Source organism: Nerophis lumbriciformis, linkage group LG19 (genome assembly GCF_033978685.3).
Source record: "Nerophis lumbriciformis linkage group LG19, RoL_Nlum_v2.1, whole genome shotgun sequence".
NCBI lineage: Eukaryota > Metazoa > Chordata > Actinopteri > Syngnathiformes > Syngnathidae > Nerophis > Nerophis lumbriciformis.
In genome coordinates, this window is record NC_084566.2 from 36,728,382 (window position 1) to 36,750,577 (window position 22,196).

The window sequence follows — 22,196 nt, forward strand, 5'->3', positions numbered from 1 at the left end:
AAAAAAAAAAAAGTATTAATTTAAAAAAAAAATTTTTTATAACTTTATAAAAAGTTTCTCGTGCACACGAGATACATGTCTAAAAAAATATATATATTTTACAACAATTATTACAACATTTAAAAGTTGTTTTTACGGAGCCCCCAAAGGGACACGAGGGAAAACATTTTTTTTATAATAAAAAATAATAAAATTAAAATAAAAATAAAAAAATAAAAAAAATGTGTTTGTTTTTTTTAGACATGTATCTCGTGCGCATGAGAACGTTTCTTGTGCGCACGAAATACATGTCTAAAAAAAAATTTTTTTTTTTAAATTATTAATTCAAAAACATTTTTTTTATAACTTTAGAAAAAGTTTCTCGTGCACACGAGATACATGTCTAAAAAAATATATATATTTTACAACAATTATTACAACATTTAAAAGTTGTTTTTACGGAGCCCCTAAAGGGACATGGGGGAAAACATTTTTTTTTATAATAAAAAATAATAATAAAATAAAATAAAAAATTTAAATTATTGATTTTTTATTATTTTTTTAGACATGTATCTCGTGCGCATGAGAAAGTTTCTTGTGCGCACGAGATACACGTCTAAAAAATAAAAAAAAAAAGTATTAATTTAAAAAAAAATGTTTTATAACTTTATAAAAAGTTTCTCGTGCACACGAGATACATGTCTAAAAAAATATATATATTTTACAACAATTATTACAACATTTAAAAGTTGTTTTTACGGAGCCCCTAAAGGGACATGGGGGAAAACATTTTTTTATAATAAAAAATAATAATAAAATAAAAATTTTAAAAAAATATTGATTTTTTTTTTTTTTAGACATGTATCTCGTGCGCATGAGAAAGTTTCTTGTGCGCACGAGATACATGTCTTAAAAAAAAAAAAAAAAAAAGTATTAATTTAAAAAAAAAAGTTTTATAACTTTATAAAAAGTTTCTCGTGCACACGAGATACATGTCTAAAAAATATATATATTTTACAACAATTATTACAACATTTAAAAGTTGTTTTTACGGAGCCCCTAAAGGGACATGGGGGAAAACATTTTTTTTATAATAAAAAAAAATAAAAAAATAAACATTTAAAAAAATTATTAAATTGTTTTTTGTTTTTTTTAGACATGTATCTCGTGTGCATGAGAAAGTTTCTTGTGCGCACGAAATACATGTCTAAAAAAAAAAATAATAATAATAAAATTATTGATTTAAAAACATTTTTTTTATAACTTTATAAAAAGTTTCTCGTGCGCACGAGATACATGTCTAAAACAATAAAAAATAAATTGTAAAAAAATAGTTTCCCCCCATGTCCCTTTAGGGACAACATTGAAAAGTTAAAACAACTTTTAAATGTTGCATATTTTGTGTTTTTCCCATGGGGAAAAAATGGCAACAAAAATGGCAACATGGCAACATTGCCTCCAATTATAAGCACATGTGTAGAAGTAATGTAATCCTGATGTGTAATATCGAATACATAAAACATTTTTTTTTTTTTTAATGCAGGGGAAACATAGGGGACATTTTTTTTTTATAATGTTTTATTTTTATTTTTTATTTTTTTAGACATGTATCTCATGCGCACAAGAAACTTTTTATAAAGTTATAAAAAAAGAAAGAAAACATTTTCATAATTTAATTTTTTTATTTTATTTTTTTAGACATGTATCTCGTGCGCACAAGAAAGTTTCTCGTGCGCACGAGATACATGTCTAAAAAATATATATATTTTACAACAATTATTGCAACATTTAAAATTTGTTTTTACGGAGCCCCTAAAGGGACATGGGGGAAAACATTGTTTTTATAATAAAAAATAATAATAAAATAATTTTTTTTTTAAATTATCGATTTAAAAAAAAAAAAAATTTTAGACATGTATCTCGTGCGCATGAGAAAGTTTCTTGTGCGCACGAGATACATGTCTAAAAAAAAAAAAAAAAAAAAAAAAAAGTATTAATTAAAAAAAAAAAGTTTTATAACTTTATAAAAAGTTTCTCGTGCACACGAGATACATGTCTAAAAAATATATGTATTTTACAACAATTATTACAACATTTAAAAGTTGTTTTTACAGAGCCCCTAAAGGGACATGGGGGAAAACATTGTTTTTATAATAAAAAATAATAATAAAATAAAAAATTAAAAAAATTATCGATTTAAAAAAAATAAATTTTTAGACATGTATCTCGTGCGCATGAGAAAGTTTCTTGTGCGCACGAGATACATGTCTAAAAAAAAAAAAAAAAAAAAAAGTATTAATTTTAAAAAAAATTTTTTTATAACTTTATAGAAAGTTTCTCGTGCACACGAGATACATGTCTAAAAAAATATATATATTTTACAACAATTATTACAACATTTAAAAGTTGTTTTTACGGAGCCCCTAAAGGGACTTGGGGGGAAACATTTTTTTTATAATTAAAAATAATAATAAAATAAAAATTTTAAAAAATTATTAAATTGTTTTTTGTTTTTTTTAGACATGTATCTCGTGTGCATGAGAAAGTTTCTTGTGCGCACGAAATACATGTCTAAAAAAAAAATTTAAAAAAAATTATTAATTTAAAAACATTTTTTTATAACTTTATAAAAAGTTTCTCGTGCGCATGAGATATATGTCTAAAAAAATTAAAAATTAATTTAAAAAAAAATTGTTATCCCCCATGTCCCTTTAGGGACAACATTTAAAAGTTAAAACAACTTTTAAATGTTGCATATTTTGTGTTTTTCCCATGGGGAAAAAATGTATACTAATAAACAAATCACAATAATAATAAAAAAAATCTATCTAGGGTTAGGTATGAAATTGAGGATAATAATTATTTGGGAAAATATAATTAGTATGCTTTTAGTAGAGGGACAGTTTGGGATCGGAAGGGTAAAAAGTCTATTTTCGCCTTTATATATTATATTATATCCACAAATGGAAAAAACTCAAGTGCATCAAAATTGCTAAAAGCAATCCAATGTGGTTCAAGACATGCTAACAAATCAACTTCTAATAACACGTTATCGTTTTTTATTGGTGTTTTTTTTTTTTTGAGCTGATACCAATAACTTCCTGCTTCTTAAGACCGATACAGATAACTAAAACAACTTTTAAATGTTGCATATTTTGTGTTTTTCCCATGGGGAAAAAATGTATACTAATAAACAAATCACAATACAAATAAAAAATCTATCTAGGGTTAGGTATGAAATTGAGGATAATAATGATTTGGGAAAATATAATTAGTATGTTTTTAGTAGAGGGACAGTTTTGGATCGGAAGGGTAAAAAGTCTAATTTCGCCTTTATATATTATATTATATCCACAAATGGAAAAAACTCAAGTGCATCAAAATTGCTAAAAGCAATCCAATGTAGTTTAACTAGGTTTCATTAAAAAACACTTTGGTCATCGCTGCATTCGAAAAGACACATGATCTATTCACACCTTCCAAACCTCTCACTGTGCTGCAATAATAACGTCCTTTAAGTTTCACCTTCTTTCACTAAGTGTTAGGAAAAAAAGCAAGAAAAGTAGCAAATGTTTTGTTGTGATGCCACTTGTGACCATATTGTCTGTAAGAAGGAAACCACGGCTTACCTGACATGTTGACATGTTATCACTTATATACTCTGTGACATTTCTTATAATAATTGTTGTTTTCCTCCCACTGGTGATTAAGTGGACTACTAACTAAATCTCTCTTGCATGAAAATGACTCCCACCTAGGTGGTACACCAATTAGAGGTAAGCACCGTAATGAAAAATGTGTTGGGCAAACATCCACATCTATGCCATCCTGTTACACGATCAATCAGACCCCCTCACCCGCCCTTGCACAACGCCCATCCCCACCACCACCCCGCCCGCCCGCCCGCCCGCCACTTCTTCAGGTCCATCAATGCCTTATTCCACGTGTACTCGTTGTTCTGTTGTGAAGCCAACCCATGGTCTGTCCTGTATGGTCGCCAACCCGCTCGTCATCGGGCGTTGACGACGTCGACTGTCCCGATTTATTCCGTTTACAAACTATTCGCTGAATATACCGCTGGAATGAGCAATTGACGTATTGTAACTGATCCGCCTGGACAAAGACAGCTGCGCCAAGGTGGACGGTCCAGTTTAGTGGTCCAAAGCGGATTGGTAGCCTCGGGCCGTACGTTCGACACCCCTTGGACGAACAAAACCCCTTGCCAAGTCACACCGGTCTAATAAGGCTGGAGACCACAGATCTGGTGACCCGGGGAATTTAACTCTTCCTTCCCTTTCACGCACAGTTGCCTCTTAACCCAGGGCCGTACATTTGACAACCCTGGGTTAAAATGTTCAGTAACTCTGCGGGCCAAGCGACGAGGAGATGCATTTTTAAAGTGAAGGTCAGCTCTGTCACAGGAGGCTCCTACCTTGCCTCCAAATGGAACAGCAGTTTCTTTCATTCAAAAATTTGTGCTCATTTTTATACTATGCAAACTCATCCCGCGGGCCGGATAAAACCTGTCCGCAGACCCGATCCGGTCCTCGGGTAGTACGTTCGACACCCCTGCTCTACAGTGTGCCGTCACACCGTCTCTTTGACGAACAAAACCCCTTGCCAAGTCACACCGGTCTAATTAGGCTGGAGACCACGGATTTGGTGACCTGGGGAATTAACTCTTCCTTCCCTTTCACGCACAGTTGCCTCTTAACCCAGGGCCGTACATTTGACAACCCTGGGTTAAAATGTTCAGTAACTCTGCGGGCCAAGCGGCGAGGAGATGCATTTTTAAAGTGAAGGTCAGCTCTGTCACAGGAGGCTCCTACCTTGCCTCTAAATAGAACAGCAGTTTCTTTCGTTCAAAAATTTCGGCAAATTTTTATATCTTTGCAAACTCATCCTGCGGGCCGGATAAAACCTGTTGGCGGGCCCGATGCGGTCCTCGGGCCGTACGTTCGACACCCCTGCTCTACAGTGTGCCGTCACACCGTCTCTTTGACGAACAAAACCCCTTGCCAAGTCACACCAGTCTAATTAGGCTGGAGACCATGGATCTGGCGACCCGGGGAATTTAACTCTTCCTTCCCTTTCACGCACAGTTGCCTCTTAACCCAGGGCCGTACATTTGACAACCCTGGGTTAAAATGTTCAGTAACTCTGCGGGCCAAGCGGCGAGGAGATGCATTTTTAAAGTGAAGGTCAGCTCTGTCACAGGAGGCTCCTACCTTGCCTCTAAATAGAACAGCAGTTTCTTTCGTTCAAAAATTTCGGCTAATTTTTATATCTTTGCAAACTCATCCTGCGGGCCGGATAAAACCTGTTGGCGGGCCCGATGCGGTCCTCGGGCCGTACGTTCGACACCCCTGCTCTACAGTGTGCCGTCACACCGTCTCTTTGACGAACAAAACCCCTTGCCAAGTCACACCAGTCTAATTAGGCTGGAGACCATGGATCTGGCGACCCGGGGAATTTAACTCTTCCTTCCCTTTCACGCACAGTTGCCTCTTAACCCAGGGCCGTACATTTGACAACCCTGGGTTAAAATGTTCAGTAACTCTGCGGGCCAAGCGGCGAGGAGATGCGTTTTTAAAGTGAAGGTCAGCTCTGTCACAGGAGGCTCCTACCTTGCCTCCAAATGGAACAGCAGTTTCTTTCGTTCAAAAATTTCGGCTAATTTTTATATCTTTGCAAACTCATCCTGCGGGCCGGATAAAACCTGTTGGCGGGCCCGATCCGGTCCTCGGGCCGTACGTGCGACACCCCTGCTCTACAGTGTGCCGTCATACCGTCTCTTTGACGAACAAAACCCCTTGCCAAGTCACACCGGTCTAATAAGGCTGGAGACCACGGATCTGGTGACCCGGGGAATTTAACTCTTCCTTCCCTTTCACGCACAGTTGCCTCTTAACCCAGGGCCGTACATTTGACAACCCTGGGTTAAAATGTTCAGTAACTCTGCGGGCCAAGCGGCGAGGAGATGCGTTTTTAAAGTGAAGGTCAGCTCTGTCACAGGAGGCTCCTACCTTGCCTCCAAATGGAACAGCAGTTTCTTTCATTCAAAAATTTGGGCTCATTTTTATATCTTTGCAAACTCATCCCGCGGGCCGGATAAAACCTGTCCGCGGGCCCGATCCGGTCCTCGGGCCGTACGTTTGACACCCCTGCTCTACAGTGTGCCGTCACACCGTCTCTTTGACGAACAAAACCCCTTGCCAAGTCACACCGGTCTAATAAGATTGGAGACCACGGATCTGGCGACCCAGAGAATTTAACTCTTCCTTCCCTTTCACGCATAGTTGCCTCTTAACCCAGGGGTGTCCAACGTAGCAAACTCATCCCGCGGGCCGAATAAAACCTGTTCTCGGGCCCGATCCGGCCCTCGGGCCGTACTTTTGACACTCCTGCACTAAATCAAAGCCCAAGTCACACTCAGTCATGCATGAGCAAGTGTGTGCGATATATTTGGGCATTTTATCAATGCAATTTTTTTCCTCCTGCCTACAGTTAGTCATGATAGCTTCCGCCTAGCATCACAGAGGCAACAAGAAAGTCTCAAAAATAATCCACTGAGTCAAAGCCCAAGTCGCGCTCGCTCGCTAGTGCTCGAGGATGTGTGCGCGATGCGTTTTTGCAATGCAATCAGTACAATTGTTTCCTCCTCCCCGTTATTCGTGATAGCTGCCGCCTAGCATCATCTCAACAAGAAAGTGTTATGTATACAGGGGGAGTAGTGACGGCACATTTCCACAAGGGGGTGAAGTTGCTCTATGTTTTATTATATATATATACAATATATATAATAATACACAACCGCAAACCAGTTTTATCTGGCCCGCGGGCCCGATCCGGTCCTCGGGCCGTACGTTCGACACTTCTGCTCTACAGCGTCTCTTTGACGAACAAAACCCCTTGCCAAGTCACACCGGCCTAATTAGGCTGTAGACCACGGATCTGGCGACCCGGAGAATTATACTCTTCCTTCCTTTTCACGCACAGTTGCCTCTTAACCCAGGGGTGTCCAACGTAGCAAACTCATCCCGCGGGCTGAATAAAACCTGTTCTCGGGCCCGATCCGGCCCTCGGGCCGTACTTTTGACACTCCTGCACTAAATCAAAGCCCAAGTCACACTCAGTCATGCATGAGCAAGTGTGTGCGATGTATCTGGGCATTTTATCAATGCAATTTTTTTCCTCCTGCCTACAGTTAGTCATGATAGCTTCCGCCTAGCATCACAGAGGCAACAAGAAAGTCTCAAAAATAATCCACTGAGTCAAAGCCCAAGTCGTGCTCGCTCGCTAGTGCTCGAGGATGTGCGCGCGATGCGTTTTTGCAATGCAATCAGTACAATTGTTTCCTCCTCCCCCGTTATTCGTGATAGCTGCCGCCTAGCATCATCCCAACAAGAAAGTGTTATGTATACAGGGGGAGTGGTGACGGCACATTTCCACAAGGGGGTGAAGTTGCTCTATGTTTTATATATATATATATATATATATATACAATATATATAATAATACACAACCGCGAACCGGTTTTATCTGGCCCGCGGGCTTGATCCGGTCCTCGGGCCGTACGTTCGACACTTCTGCTCTACAGCGTCTCTTTGACGAACAAAACCCCTTGCCAAGTCACTCCGGCCTAATTAGGCTGTAGACCACGGATCTGGCGACCAGGAGAATTTAACTCTTCCTTCCCTTTCACGCACAGTTGCCTCTTAACCCAGGGGTGTTAAACGTACGGCCCGTGGGCGTGATCCGACCCGCAGGCCGTACGATTGACAACCCCGGGTTAAAATGTTCAGTAACTCTGCGACGAGGAGATGCATTTTTAAAGTGAAGGTCAGCTCCGTCACAGGAGGCTCCTACCTTGCCTCCAAATGGAAATATATGCGGCATTAGCATACGCGGCGTGCAGCGAGGCGCCTTGTGAAGATTGTTGATTTTGACTTCCTGTTGAACAATGCTGAGGTAAATAGTGGGACGTTTGCAGGGGCAAGCTGTGTCTCAATGTGCATCGTATTAAAAAGAGAGCCTTGGCAGTCCAGGCAGGCTCCCGAGCAGAACTCCGCTAATTTGATTCCTCCTTCCTGTGCAAAGAAAACCGTGACCTTGCAGAGCGTCGACTCGTGTTCAACGAGTCGGAAGTAAGTGACGGTATTTTCTTTTTTTGTGTGTAAGTGTCGCGGGTCTGTCAACTTAACCGCCTGCATTCCTGCAGGGCTCACGCGGTTTTCTCCCGGGTGAGCGCGGACAGATTGACAGTTTGGTGACAGCGGCATTAGTATGCAGGTGCGTGTCAGTGCTGAATCACACGGCAACGGGTTCAGCGTGTAGCGCGCACGCCTCGGGGGGAAAAAAAAAAGAAAAAAGGATGTGCTGTTACGAGATCTGAGGTGATCCTGGCGGCCCCCGCCCAGACGTCTATTTTTTAACCTTCACCTTGGAGTCGGTCGGGTCGGCCGCTGGCGAGCCCGGTTTGTCGCATTCATCTCATGCTGCATGGTGTGGAAGAATGTACCCCGACTTCATCTCAGCTTGGAGCATTTGGTCATTTTCCAATCGCATGGTGGCTGGCCGACTTCACGCTAGCGCCATACCGTTGGTGGAGCGCCGTATTTGCTCTCATACGCTCTGGTTTTAAAGGAAAGTTTGGAAATGTGTGTTTTTGCGGGAAGGGAAGCATGACTCCCAATTGCACAAATGCTCTGATTCATCGCCTTCATGTCTTTATTCGTGCGAACTGAACCCCAAAGAAGACGCAGCGTTAATTGGAAGGAGGCGATAATTGGAGAGAGTCTGTTATGTATCAGCTGTAATAACACATTTTGTAACTGCAATAATATTCTACAGAGGCACTGTAGTGGTTAACATAATAGTGTGAGAGTCCAGTCCATAGTGGATCTAACATAATAGTGAGAGTCCAGTCCATAGTGGATCTAACATAATAGTGAGAGTTCAGTCCATAGTGGATCTAACATAATAGTGAGAGTCCAGTCCATAGTGGATCTAACATAATAGTGAGAGTCCAGTCCATAGTGGATCTAACATAATAGTGAGAGTTCAGTCCATAGTGGATCTAACATAATAGTGAGAATCCAGTCCATAGTGGATCTAACATAATAGTGAGAGTCCAGTCCATAGTGGATCTAACATAATAGTGAGAGTTCAGTCCATAGTGGATCTAACATAATAGTGTGAGAGTCCAGTCCATAGTGGATCTAGCATACTATTGTGAGAGTCCAGTCCATAGTAGATCTAACATAATAGTGTGAGAGTCCAGTCCATAGTGGATCTAACATAATAGTGAGAGTCCAGTCCATAGTGGATCTAACATAATAGTGAGAGTTCAGTCCATAGTGGATCTAACATAATAGTGAGAGTCCAGTCCATAGTGGATCTAACATAATAGTGAGAGTCCAGTCCATAGTGGATCTAACATAATAGTGAGAGTTCAGTCCATAGTGGATCTAACATAATAGTGAGAGTCCAGTCCATAGTGGATCTAACATAATAGTGAGAGTCCAGTCCATAGTGGATCTAACATAATAGTGAGAGTTCAGTCCATAGTGGATCTAACATAATAGTGTGAGAGTCCAGTCCATAGTGGATCTAGCATACTATTGTGAGAGTCCAGTCCATAGTAGATCTAACATAATAGTGTGAGAGTCCAGTCCATAGTGGATCTAACATAATAGTGAGAGTCCAGTCCATAGTGGATCTAACATAATAGTGAGAGTTCAGTCCATAGTGGATCTAACATAATAGTGAGAGTCCAGTCCATAGTGGATCTAACATAATAGTGAGAGTCCAGTCCATAGTGGATCTAACATAATAGTGAGAGTTCAGTCCATAGTGGATCTAACATAATAGTGAGAGTCCAGTCCATAGTGGATCTAACATAATAGTGAGAGTCCAGTCCATAGTGGATCTAACATAATAGTGAGAGTTCAGTCCATAGTGGATCTAACATAATAGTGTGAGAGTCCAGTCCATAGTGGATCTAGCATACTATTGTGAGAGTCCAGTCCATAGTAGATCTAACATAATAGTGTGAGAGTCCAGTCCATAGTGGATCTAACATAATAGTGAGATAATCCAGTCCATAGTAGATCTAACATAATAGTGAGAGAATCCAGTCCATAGTAGATCTAACATAATAGTGTGAGAGTCCAGTCCATAGTGGATCTAACATAATAGTGTGAGAGTCCAGTCCATAGTGGATCTAACATAATAGTGAGAGTCCAGTCCATAGTGGATCTAACATAATAGTGAGAGAGTCCAGTCCATAGTGGATCTAACATAATAGTGTGAGAGTCCAGTCCATAGTGGATCTAACATAATATTGTGAGAGTCCAGTCCATAGTGGATCTAACATAATAGTGTGAAAGTCCAGTCCATAGTGGATCTAACATAATAGTGTGAGAGTACAGTCCATAGTGGATCTAACATAATAGTGAGAGTCCAGTCCATAGTGGATGTAACATAATAGTGTGAGAGTCCAGTCCATAGTGGATCTAACATAATAGTGTGAGAGTCCAGTCCATAGTGGATCTAACATGATAGTGTGAGAGTCCAGTTCATGGTGGATCTAACATAATAGTGTGAGAGTCCAGTCCATAGTGGATCTAACATAATAGTGTGGGAGTCCAGTCCATAGTGGATCTAATATAATAGTGTGAGAGTCCAGTCCATAGTGGATCTAACATGATAGTGTGAGAGTCCAGTCCATAGTGGATCTAACATGATAGTGTGAGAGTCCAGTCCATAGTGGATCTAACATAATAGTGTGAGAGTCCAGTCCATAGTGGATCTAACATAATAGTGTGGGAGTCCAGTCCATAGTGGATCTAACATAATAGTGTGAGAGTCCAGTCCATGGTGGGTCTAACATAATAGTGTGAGAGTCCAGTCCATAGTGGATCTAACATAATAGTGAGAGTCCAGTCCATAGTGGATCTAACATAATAGTGTGAGAGTCCAGTCCATAGTGGGTCTAACACAATAGTGTGAGAGTCCAGTCCAAAGTGGATCCAACATAATAGTGTGAGAGTCCAAATCAAATCAAATCAAATCAACCAGTCCATAGTGGATCTAACATAATAGTGTGAGAGTCCAGTCCATAGTGGATCTAACATAATAGTGTGAGAGTCCAGTCCATAGTGGATCTAACATAATAGTGAGAGTCCAGTTCATAGTGGATCTAACATAATAGTGTGTGAGTCCAGTCCATAGTGGATCTAACATAATAGTGTGAGAGTCCAGTCCATAGTGGATCTAACATAATAGTGTGAGAGTCAAGTCCATAGTGGATCTCAAATAATAGTGAGAGAGTCCAGTCCATAGTGGATACAACATAATAGTGTGAGAGTCCAGTCCATTGTGGATCTAACATTATAGTGAGAGTCCAGTCCTTAGTGGATCTAACATTATAGTGAGAGTCCAGTCCATAAGTCCAGTCCATAGTGGATCTAACATAATAATGAGAGTCCAGTCCATAGTGGATCTAACATAATAGTATGAGAGTCCAGTCAATAGTGGATCTAACATAATTTTGTGAGAGTCCAGTCCATAGTGGATCTAACATAATATTGTGAGAGTCCAGTCCATAGTGGATCTAACATAATAGTGTGTGAGAGTCCAGTCCATAGTGGATCTAACATAATAGTGTGTGAGAGTCCAGTCCATAGTGGATCTAACATAATAGTGTGAGAGTCCAGTCCATAGTGGATCTAACATAATATTGTGAGAGTCCAGTCCATAGTGGATCTAACATAATAATGAGAGTCCAGTCCATAGTGGATCTAACATAATAGTATGAGAGTCCAGTCAATAGTGGATCTAACATAATTTTGTGAGAGTCCAGTCCATAGTGGATCTAACATAATATTGTGAGAGTCCAGTCCATAGTGGATCTAACATAATAGTGTATGAGAGTCCAGTCCATAGTGGATCTAACATAATAGTGTGTGAGAGTCCAGTCCATAGTGGATCTAACATAATAGTGTGAGAGTCCAGTCCATAGTGGATCTAACATAATATTGTGAGAGTCCAGTCCATAGTGGATCTAACATGATAGTGTGAGAGTCCAGTCCATGGTGGATCTAACATAATAGTGTGAGAGTCCAGTCCATAGTGGATCTAACATAATAGTGTGAGAGTCCAGTCCATAGTGGATCTAACATAATAGTAAGAGTCCAGTCCATAGTGGATCTAACATAATAGTGAGAGTCCAGTCCATAGTGGATCTAACTTAATAGTAAGAGTCCAGTCCATAGTGGGGCCAGCAGGAGACCATCCTGAGTAGAGACAGGTCAGCAGTGCAGAGATGTCCCCAACCGATGCACAGGCGAGCGGTCCACCCCGGGTCCCGACTTTGGACAGCCAGCGCTTCGTCCGTGGCCAATGAATGAGCAGAATGAGCAGTTTGTAGTGCAGGCAGTGGAGTTATTGCTTTGCTTTGACATAGAATCATTTAAAAGATTAAAAACCTAGCAAAACACACATGTCCAAACTTTCTCTTTCAATCCAAACAGGTAAGTATGCTCTTGTTTTATTTGGTCATTGTGTCTCTCAGCCATTGGCGATGTCCTCCTCCCCATGGTGGTCATGTACATGTTGTGTCAACGCAGCATGACTCACGTGTCTCTCTGTTCTAACAACTCAAATGAAGGCCATATGGGCGCCGTGTTTGTCTTGATTTGCCATCCATCCTCCGCTACATCGCGTCCGTAGCGCTGTTTATTTAGTGTAAATTGATGCTAATATTTGCAAACACGGCCCTTTGAGACACTCTCTCTCTCTCTTTGGAAATAAAAGCTTTCCTTAGCTCTGCTAAACTCTGCTAAATTCTGTTCTGCAGGCTTTTTTCGTAGCAGGTAACTGAAAAGGAATTTTGCTGTCATGCCAAGTTTGATTTGCAGGCTAAAGTTATTCATCCCCCCCCCCCCCCTGTGTGTAGGAGCTCTGCAAATTGAGAACAGCGAGGAGTCGGACCAGGGCAAGTACGAATGCATCGCCACCAACAGCGCCGGGACGCGCTACTCGGCTCCCGCCAACCTCTACGTACGAGGTAAAGTCAAAGAATGGCCACTTTTTTTTTTCAATTTAAGTGGCTGCTGGACCTTTTCCTATTCATGTTCGATTGATTGATTGCAACTTTTATCAGTAGATTGCACAGTACAGTGCATATTCCGTACAATTAGGGGTGTAACGGTACGTGTATTTGTATTGAACCGTTTCGGGTACGGAGGTTCCGGTTCGGTTCGGGGGTGTACCGAACGAGTTTCCACACGGACATATTAAGTAGCGTAACGCACGTTGTGTAAACAATGCACACCGAGGAGCTACGATAGACTGACCATACGTCCTCTTTTCACCGGGCATGTCCTCTTTTGCGGAGCTGTCAGGGCGGAGTTTCTTAAATGCCTCAAATGTCCGGCATTTCGAGGTAGGGTTGCTTGATTTTCAATGTACGTTCAGGGTTAAGAAGGGGTTAAAAACAAAACCAATTGTGCGCGCAGCAGCATTGGTGAGGGAGGGGCAGAGACAGAGAGAGAGCTAGAGAGTTATGATAAACGCGCATGCGCCGCCAGGCTCTGCCTTTTATCCATAGATTTATCACATTTAATTTTTTATTATCTATAGCAGGGGTGTCAAAAGTGCCCATTTGCGGCCCACAGCTAATGTTTTAAAGGCCCACGGCACATTCTAAAAATACTATTAAAATAAACAAAAACATAACAAAAGTGAAATAAAAAAGTTTAAAGGTTAAATGTAATTTAGAAAAAAGTTGCAATGTTGACTAATAAAACAAAGCTGTTTTTTTTTTCTTCTTTCGAACTGTCATTGCTCAAAACATAATATTGAATCAAAATTACAGATGTCCGATAATATCGGCTGATAAATGCTTCAAAATGTAATATCAGAATTTATCTGTATCGTTGTTTTTATTATCGATATCGTTTTTTATTTTATTTTATTTTTTTCAATTAAATCAACATAAAAAACACAAGATACACTTACAATTAGTGCACCAACCCAAAAAACCTCCCTCCTTGTAATATCAGAATTTATCTGTATCGTTGTTTTTATTATCCATATCGGTTTTTTTGTTTGTTTTGTTTTTTTTATTAAATCAACATAAAAAACACAAGATACACTTACAATTAGTGCACCAACCCAAAAAACCTCCCTCCTTGTAATATCAGAATTTATCTGTATCGTTTTTTTTATTATCGATATTGTTTTTTATTTTATTTTATTTTTGTAAATTAAATCAACATAAAAAACACAAGATACACTTACAATTAGTGCACCAACCCCAAAAACCTCCCTCCTTGTAATATCAGAATGTATCTGTATCATTGTTTTTATTATCGATATCGTTTTTTGTTTTTTATTTTATTTTTGTAAATTAAATCAACATAAAAAACACAAGATACACTTACAATTAGTGCACCAACCCCAAAAACCTCCCTCCTTGTAATATCAGAATGTATCTGTATCATTGTTTTTATTATCGATATCGTTTTTTGTTTTTTATTTTATTTTTGTAAATTAAATCAACATAAAAAACACAAGATACACTTACAATTAGTGCACCAACCCAAAAACCCTCCCTCCCCCATTTACACTCATTCACACAAAAGGGTTGTTTCTTTCTGTTATTAATATTGTGGTTCCTACATTATATATCAATACATATCAATACAGTCTGTAAGGGATACAGTCCGTAAGCACACATGATTGTGCGTGCTGCTGCTCCACTAATAGTACTAACCTTTAACACTTAATTTTACTAATTTTCTTTAATTACTAGTTTCTATGTAACTGTTTTTATATTGTTTTACCTTCTTTTTTATTCAAGAAAATGTTTTTAATGTATTTATCTTATTTTATTGTATTATTTTTTAATCATACCTGGTTGTCCAAATTAGGCATAATAATGAGTTAATTCCACGACTGTATATAGAATCAGAATCAGCTTTATCGTCATTACGCAAGGTAACGAGATTGAGGCCATTCCATACAGTGCGATGTGTGCATGCTAGAAAAACAATGTGCAAATATATAGAAATATAACAAATGTAGAAGTGCAATGAATATGGTGTGAAATGAATATATACATGAAAAAACAAAACAAAAACAGGGTGGTTGGTGGAATGGGTTATTGCACCGAAGAGAAGGCAGTTATGAGGGACAATGGGGCAGTCCGTTCAGGATGGTTATGGCCCTGGGGAAGAAGCTGTTCTTTAGCCTGTTTGTTTTGGTTTTAATGCACCTGTAGCGCTTCCCAGAGGGCAGCAGGTGGAACAGGTCAGAGCCAGGGTGGGTGCTGTCCTTGATGATGGCACTGGCTCTGTTGAGGCAGCGGGAGGTGTAGATGTCCGTCAGAGAGGGGAGAGGGCGGCCGATGATCTTCTGAGCCGTCTTGACCACTCTTTGCAGCCTCTCCCTGTCTGCTGCAGTGCAGCTGCCGTACCATACCGTAATACAGTAGGTCAGCAGGCTCTCGATGAACGAGCGGTAGAAGGTCAGCAGCAGGTCAGGCTTCAGGTTGTACTTCCCGAGGACTCTAAGGAAGTGTAGCCGCTGCTGAGCCTTCTTGATGATTGATGTGGTGTTGACTGTCCAGGAGAAGTCATTAGAGATGTGGACTCCAAGGTACCTGAGGTATCGGTTGATATCGGTATCGGTAATTAAAGAGTTGGACAATATCGGAATAGCGGATATCGGCAAAAAAGCCTTTATCGGACATCCCTAATCAAAATCAATGTCATTATGAATTATTGACCTATCCAAGGTTCCGATTACTTCACATCAAATATTCCACTAAGAAAAATATTTTTGGTGGAAGATTTTGCAAATTTGGTAAATAAATAACCCAAAAATGTATATTTTGTTGTTTTCTTACTGTACCGAAAATGAACCGAACCGTGACCTCTAAACCGAGGTATGTACCGTTACACCCCTACGTACAATTGACCACTAAATGGTAACACCCGAATACGTTTTTCAACTTATTCATGATAAAAATGTCTCTTTTTTCTACATGTGCTTTTTTTTTTTTTTTTTTAAACCTCTTTCTGACTTCTTCCACGTGTTCCTGTGAGGATGAGAAGTGGATCAGAAGCCGCATTTCCCGACAGCCTCACCATGGCGTCTTTATGGTCCTTGTTTCGACTGTGTAGCAAAGCTCCATTATTCCCTTCCATGGCGGTGGGTTTTTTTTGGGGGGGCGCCGGTGCCTCCGTGAGCGGACTAATGCAGGGCAGGCGAGGCCAACGCTGTGGAGGAAAGAAGCGGGGAGGTGGAGAAAAAAAAAAAAAAAAAAAAAAAAAGCTGGTAGAGCAGAATGAGCTGTGTAGGTCAGCCCCAGTGGATAACACCACCATGTCTGATGTACATGAAACGGAATAGCCGCTCTAGTTGTTAGTGTCGAGGGGGCGGTGAAGGGAAGAAGCATGCTTTTAACATTTCAAAACTTTATAGAAGCATGTACTACCCGCCAGTAAATGTATTCCCAGTGTCTGGCCATTTTAAACCAGCTCCCATCAGGAAGTGAACACACGCCAGCGTTTACATAAAAAGGGTACAAAGCCCTGTTTTGAGAGGCGGTTTTGTATGCACCAGTCCAGGTGCATGTGTGCACCTTAGGGTTGTACGGTATACACTGCAAAAACTGAAATCTAAGTTAGATTTATTTTAAGGTATTTTTGGGTTCATTGCAATTAGCTCATTTTACTTGTTTTGGAAAGTCTTGACAAGCCGAATTTTCTTGTTCTATTGGCAGATATTTTTGCTTAGTTCAAATAAAATACTCCTAATTTTTTGTATTTTTTTTTCTTGTTTTCGAACACTTACTTTTTGCAGTATAGTCCTTTGTTCAACTTATTTAGTTATACTAGTGGTGTTCCTCAAGGTTCCATTTTAGGTCCACTCTATTTCATTACGTGGGCTATTCAACTGGCGGGTTCAGTTAAAAAAAAACATGTCAGAGACTCACATTTTTGCAGCAGATTCTTAAAAACACGAGAGTGCTGTCATATAGATGATCATTGACTAGCTTTTTCGCTAAAAAAAAAAAAACGTCTGTAACTTTGACAACATACATGTCTACTCTAGAGGACACTGGTCGTCCGGAATATACAAAATAAGAATATTCTGGAAAAGTGGCCCCTTAAACGCTTCATGCAGAAATAGGACAGTAACATATTTTGTCATGCAAGTAAATATACAAACACTTTTTTGGATGAATACTTTTTACACTGCAAAAAGTGAAATCTAAGTAAGATGAAATATCTCAAATAAGGGTGATATTTGCTTATTTTCTGTCTGATAAGATCATTATTCTCACTAAGCAGATTTTATGTTAGAGTGTTTTACTTGTTTTAAGTGTTTTGCTCCTAAATGATCTCAGTAAGATATTACAGCTTGTTGCTGAGATTTGATGACCTATATTGAGTAAAACATGCTTAAAACTAGAATATCAACTGATGTAAAGCTGTGTCATCAACACTCACAAGTATAAAACTACTTTTTTAAAGTAATCATTTCTTATTTCAAGCATGAAAAAAAAAATCATGATGCAGAGTGTATATCATTATGTCAAGATAATGGCACGAGCATTTACTTAGTCTAAGAATATTTTTCAACATATTGAGCAAAAAAGGTCTCTTTTTTTTCTACCAAGAAAAGTGCACTTGTTATTAGTGAGAATATACTTATTTTAAGGTATTTTTGGGTTCATTGCAATTAGCTCATTTTACTTGTTTTGGAAAGTCTTGACAAGCCGAATTTTCTTGTTCTATTGGCAGATATTTTTGCTTAGTTCAAATAAAATACTCCTAATTTTTTGTATTTTTTTTTCTTGTTTTCGAACACTTACTTTTTGCAGTATAGTCCTTTGTTCAACTTATTTAGTTGTACTAGTGGTGTTCCTCAAGGTTCCATTTTAGGTCCACTCTATTTCATTACGTGGGCTATTCAACTGGCGGGTTCAGTTAAAAAAAAACATGTCAGAGACTCACATTTTTGCAGCAGATTCTTAAAAACACGAGAGTGCTGTCATATAGATGATCATTGACTAGCTTTTTCGCTAAAAAAAAAAAAAACGTCTGTAACTTTGACAACATACATGTCTACTGTAGAGGACACTGGTCGTCCGGAATATACAAAATAAGAATATTCTGGAAAAGTGACCCCTTAAACGCTTCATGCAGAAATAGGACAGTAACATATTTTGTCATGCAAGTAAATATACAAACACTTTTTTGGATGAATACTTTTTACACTGCAAAAAGTGAAATCTAAGTAAGATTAAATATCTCAAATAAGGGTGATATTTGCTTATTTTCTGTCTGATAAGATCATTCTTCTCACTAAGCAGATTTTATGTTAGAGTGTTTTACTTGTTTTAAGTGTTTTGGTCCTAAATGATCTCAGTAAGATATTACAGCTTGTTGCTGAGATTTGATGACCTATATTGAGTAAAACATGCTTGAAACTAGAATATCAACTGTTGCAAAGCTGTGTCATCAACACTCACAAGAATAAAACGACTTTTTTAAAGTAATCATTTCTTATTTCAAGCATAAACAAAAAAATCACGACTTTGACACAATTGTGTCTCATAATTAAAACAGATGACAGCCAAATGGACTTTGCTGTTTTATTTTCAATGAAACAATAGAAAATAGGTACTCATATAGTAGTACAGTTGGCACAGTACAGTAAACTGACAGTTAATATTTTAACATTTGACATTTCAAACAATTTTGAACAGAAATTGTTCATGCACATTCAGATAAATTCTTCAAAATTACAATTAAAAACATTTTGGCCGGGGTCCAGGCTGTAAATATGCGCACTAATTGACTGAAAGAGCACGCACTTGGCGCGATGATGTCATGTTATCCATGGAAAAATGCATTTTTAGACAATATGATTTGCCTGAGCGGCTAGGAGACCCCGAGAGTAACAAGCGGTCGCCTTGTTGCCTTTCCATTAAGAACAATAAATTAGTTTTTAGTATAAGTTTGCTGGTTTCAAGAAATGTAATGCCGAGCGCATATCATTATGTCAAGATAATGGCACTAGCATTTACTTCATTTAAGAATATTTTTCAACATATTGAACAAAAAGGTTTTTTTTTTTTTCTACCAAGAAAAGTGCACTTGTTATTAGTGAGAATATACTTATTTTAAGGTATTTTGGGGTTATTGAGGTTAGCTAATTTTACTTGTTTTGGAAAGTCTTGACAAGCCAAATTTTCTTGTTCTATTGGCAGATAATTTTGCTTAGTTCAAATAAAATACCCCAATTTTTTTTTTCTTTTCTTGTTTTTGAACAATGACTTTTTGCAGTGTATACACAAGATAGAACAAGAAAATTCGGCTTGTCAAGACTTTCCAAAACAAGAAAAAAATACAAAAATTAGGGGTATTTTATTTGAACTAAGCAAAATTATCTGCCAATAGAACAAGAAAATTCGGCTTGTCAAGACTTTCCAAAACAAGAAAAAAAAAATACAAAAATTAGGGGTATTTTATTTGAACTAAGCAAAATTATCTGCCAATAGAACAAGAAAATTCGGCTTGTCAAGACTTTCCAAAACAAGAAAAAAAAATACAAAAATTAGGGGTATTTTATTTGAACTAAGCAAAATTATCTGCCAATAGAACAAGAAAATTTGGCTTATCAAAACTTTCTAAAAAAGAAAATACAAAAATTAGGGGTATTTTATTTGAACTAAGCGAAATTATCTGCCAATAGAACAAGAAAATTTGGCTTGTCAAGACTTTCCAAAACAAGAAAAAAAAATACAAAAATTAGGGGTATTTTATTTGAACTAAGCAAAATGATCTGCCAATAGAACAAGAAAATTCGGCTTGTCAAGACTTTCCAAAACAAGAAAAAAAAATACAAAAATTAGGGGTATTTTATTTGAATTAAGCAAAATTATCTGCCAATAGAACAAGAAAATTCGGCTTGTCAAGACTTTCCAAAACAAGAAAAAAAAAATACAAAAATTAGGGGCATTTTATTTGAAATAAGCAAAATTATCTGCTAATAGAACAAGAAAATTCAGCTTGTCAAGACTTTCCAAAAAAGAAAAAAAAATACAAAAATTAGGGGTATTTTATTTGAACTAACTAAAATTATCTGCCAATAGAACAAGAAAATTAGATTTGTCAAGACTTTCCAAAACAAGAAAAAAAATACAAAAATTAGGGGTATTTTATTTGAACTAAGCAAAATTATCTGCCAATAAAACAAGAAAATTCGGCTTGTCAGGACTTTCCAAAACAAGAAAAAAATACAAAAAATAGGGGTATTTTATTTGAACTAACTAAAATTATCTGCCAATAGAACAAGAAAATTTGGCTTGTCAAGACTTTCCAAAACAAGAAAAAAAAAATACAAAAATTAGGGGTATTTTATTTGAAATAAGCAAAATTATCTGCCAATAGAACAAAAAAATTCGGCTTGTCAAGACTTTTCAAAACAAGAAAAAAAAATACAAAAATTAGGGGTATTTTATTTGAACTAAGCAAAATTATCTGCCAATAGAACAAGAAAATTCGGCTGGTCAAGACTTTCCAAAACAAGAAAAAAAATACAAAAATTAGGGGTATTTTATTTGAACTAACTAAAATTATCTGCCAATAGAATATGAAAATTTGGCTTGTCAAAACTTTCTAAAACAAAAACAAAAATACAAAAATTAGGGGTATTTTATTTGAACTAACTAAAATTATCTGCCAATAGAACAAGAAAATTAGATTTGTCAAGACTTTCCAAAACAAGAAAAAAATAATACAAAAATTAGGGGTATTTTATTTGAACTAAGCAAAATTATCTGCCAATAGAACAAGAAAATTTGGCTTGTCAAGACTTTTCAAAACAAGAAAAAAAAATACAAAAATTAGGGGTATTTTATTTGAACTAAGCAAAATTATCTGCCAATAGAACAAGAAAATTCGGCTTGTCAAGACTTTCCAAAACAAGTAAAAAAATACAAAAATTACGGGTATTTTATTTGAACTAAGCAAAATTATCTGCCAATAGAACAAGAAAATTCGGCTTGTCAAGACTTTCCAAAACAAGAAAAAAAAAAATACAAAAATTAGGGGTATTTTATTTGAACTAACTACAATTATCTGCCAATAGAACAAGCAAATTCGGCTTGTCAGGACTTTCCAAAACAAGAAAAAAATACAAAAAATAGGGGTATTTTATTTGAACTAACTAAAATTATCTGCCAATAGAACAAGAAAATTTGGCTTGTCAAGACTTTCCAAAACAAGAAAAAAAAATACAAAAATTAGGGGTATTTTATTTGAAATAAGCAAAATTATCTGCCAATAGAACAAGAAAATTCGGCTGGTCAAGACTTTCCAAAACAAGAAAAAAAATACAAAAATTACGGGTATTTTATTTGAACTAAGCAAAATTATCTGCCAATAGAACAAGAAAATTCGGCTTGTCAAGACTTTCCAAAACAAGAAAAAAAAATACAAAAATTAGGGGTATTTTATTTGAAATAAGCAAAATTATCTGCCAATAGAACAAGAAAATTCGGCTTGTCAAGACTTTCCAAAACAAGAAAAAAAAAAAAAAAAATTTAGGGGTATTTTATTTGAAATAAGCAAAATTATCTGCCAATAGAACAAGAAAATTCGGCTTGTCAAGACTTTCCAAAACAAGAAAAAAAAAAGAAAAAAAAAATGAGAGGTATTTTATTTGAAATAAGCAAAATTATCTGCCAATAGAACAAGAAAATTTGGCTTGTCAAGACTTTCCAAAACAAGAAAAAAAAATACAAAACTTAGGGGTATTTTATTTGAACTAACTAAAATTATCTGCCAATAGAACAAGAAAATTCGGCTTGTCAAGACTTTCCAAAACAAGAAAAAAAATACAAAAATTAGGGGTATTTTATTTGAACTAAGCAAAATTATCTGCCAATAGAACAAGAAAATTCGGCTTGTCAAGACTTTCCAAAACAAGAAAAAAAATACAAAAATTAGGGGTATTTTATTTGAACTAAGCAAAATTATCTGCCAATAGAACAAGAAAATTCGGCTTGTCAAGACTTTCCAAAACAAGAAAAAAAAAGAAAAAAAAAATTAGGGGTATTTTATTTGAAATAAGCAAAATTATCTGCCAATAGAACAAGAAAATTCGACTTGTCAAGACGTTCCAAAACAAGA

General features: G+C 37.3%; 1 protein-coding gene across 10 annotated transcripts in view; it reads left to right on the top strand.

Moving 5' to 3' along the window:
- LOC133618463 (receptor-type tyrosine-protein phosphatase F) overlaps positions 1-22,196 on the top strand; it is a 470,668-nt gene that overhangs the window by 259,197 nt on the left and 189,275 nt on the right. For 6 of the 10 annotated variants that reach the window (XM_061978832.2, XM_061978839.2, XM_061978835.2 and 3 more), the window contains exon 6: positions 12,941-13,051. In XM_061978832.2, coding sequence (XP_061834816.1) covers positions 12,941-13,051 — 111 coding nt within the window. Of the gene's footprint in view, positions 1-3,737; positions 3,756-12,940; positions 13,052-22,196 lie in introns of all 10 variants that reach the window. The other 4 variants (XM_061978831.2, XM_061978833.2, XM_061978836.2 and 1 more) reach the window with 1 other exon arrangement.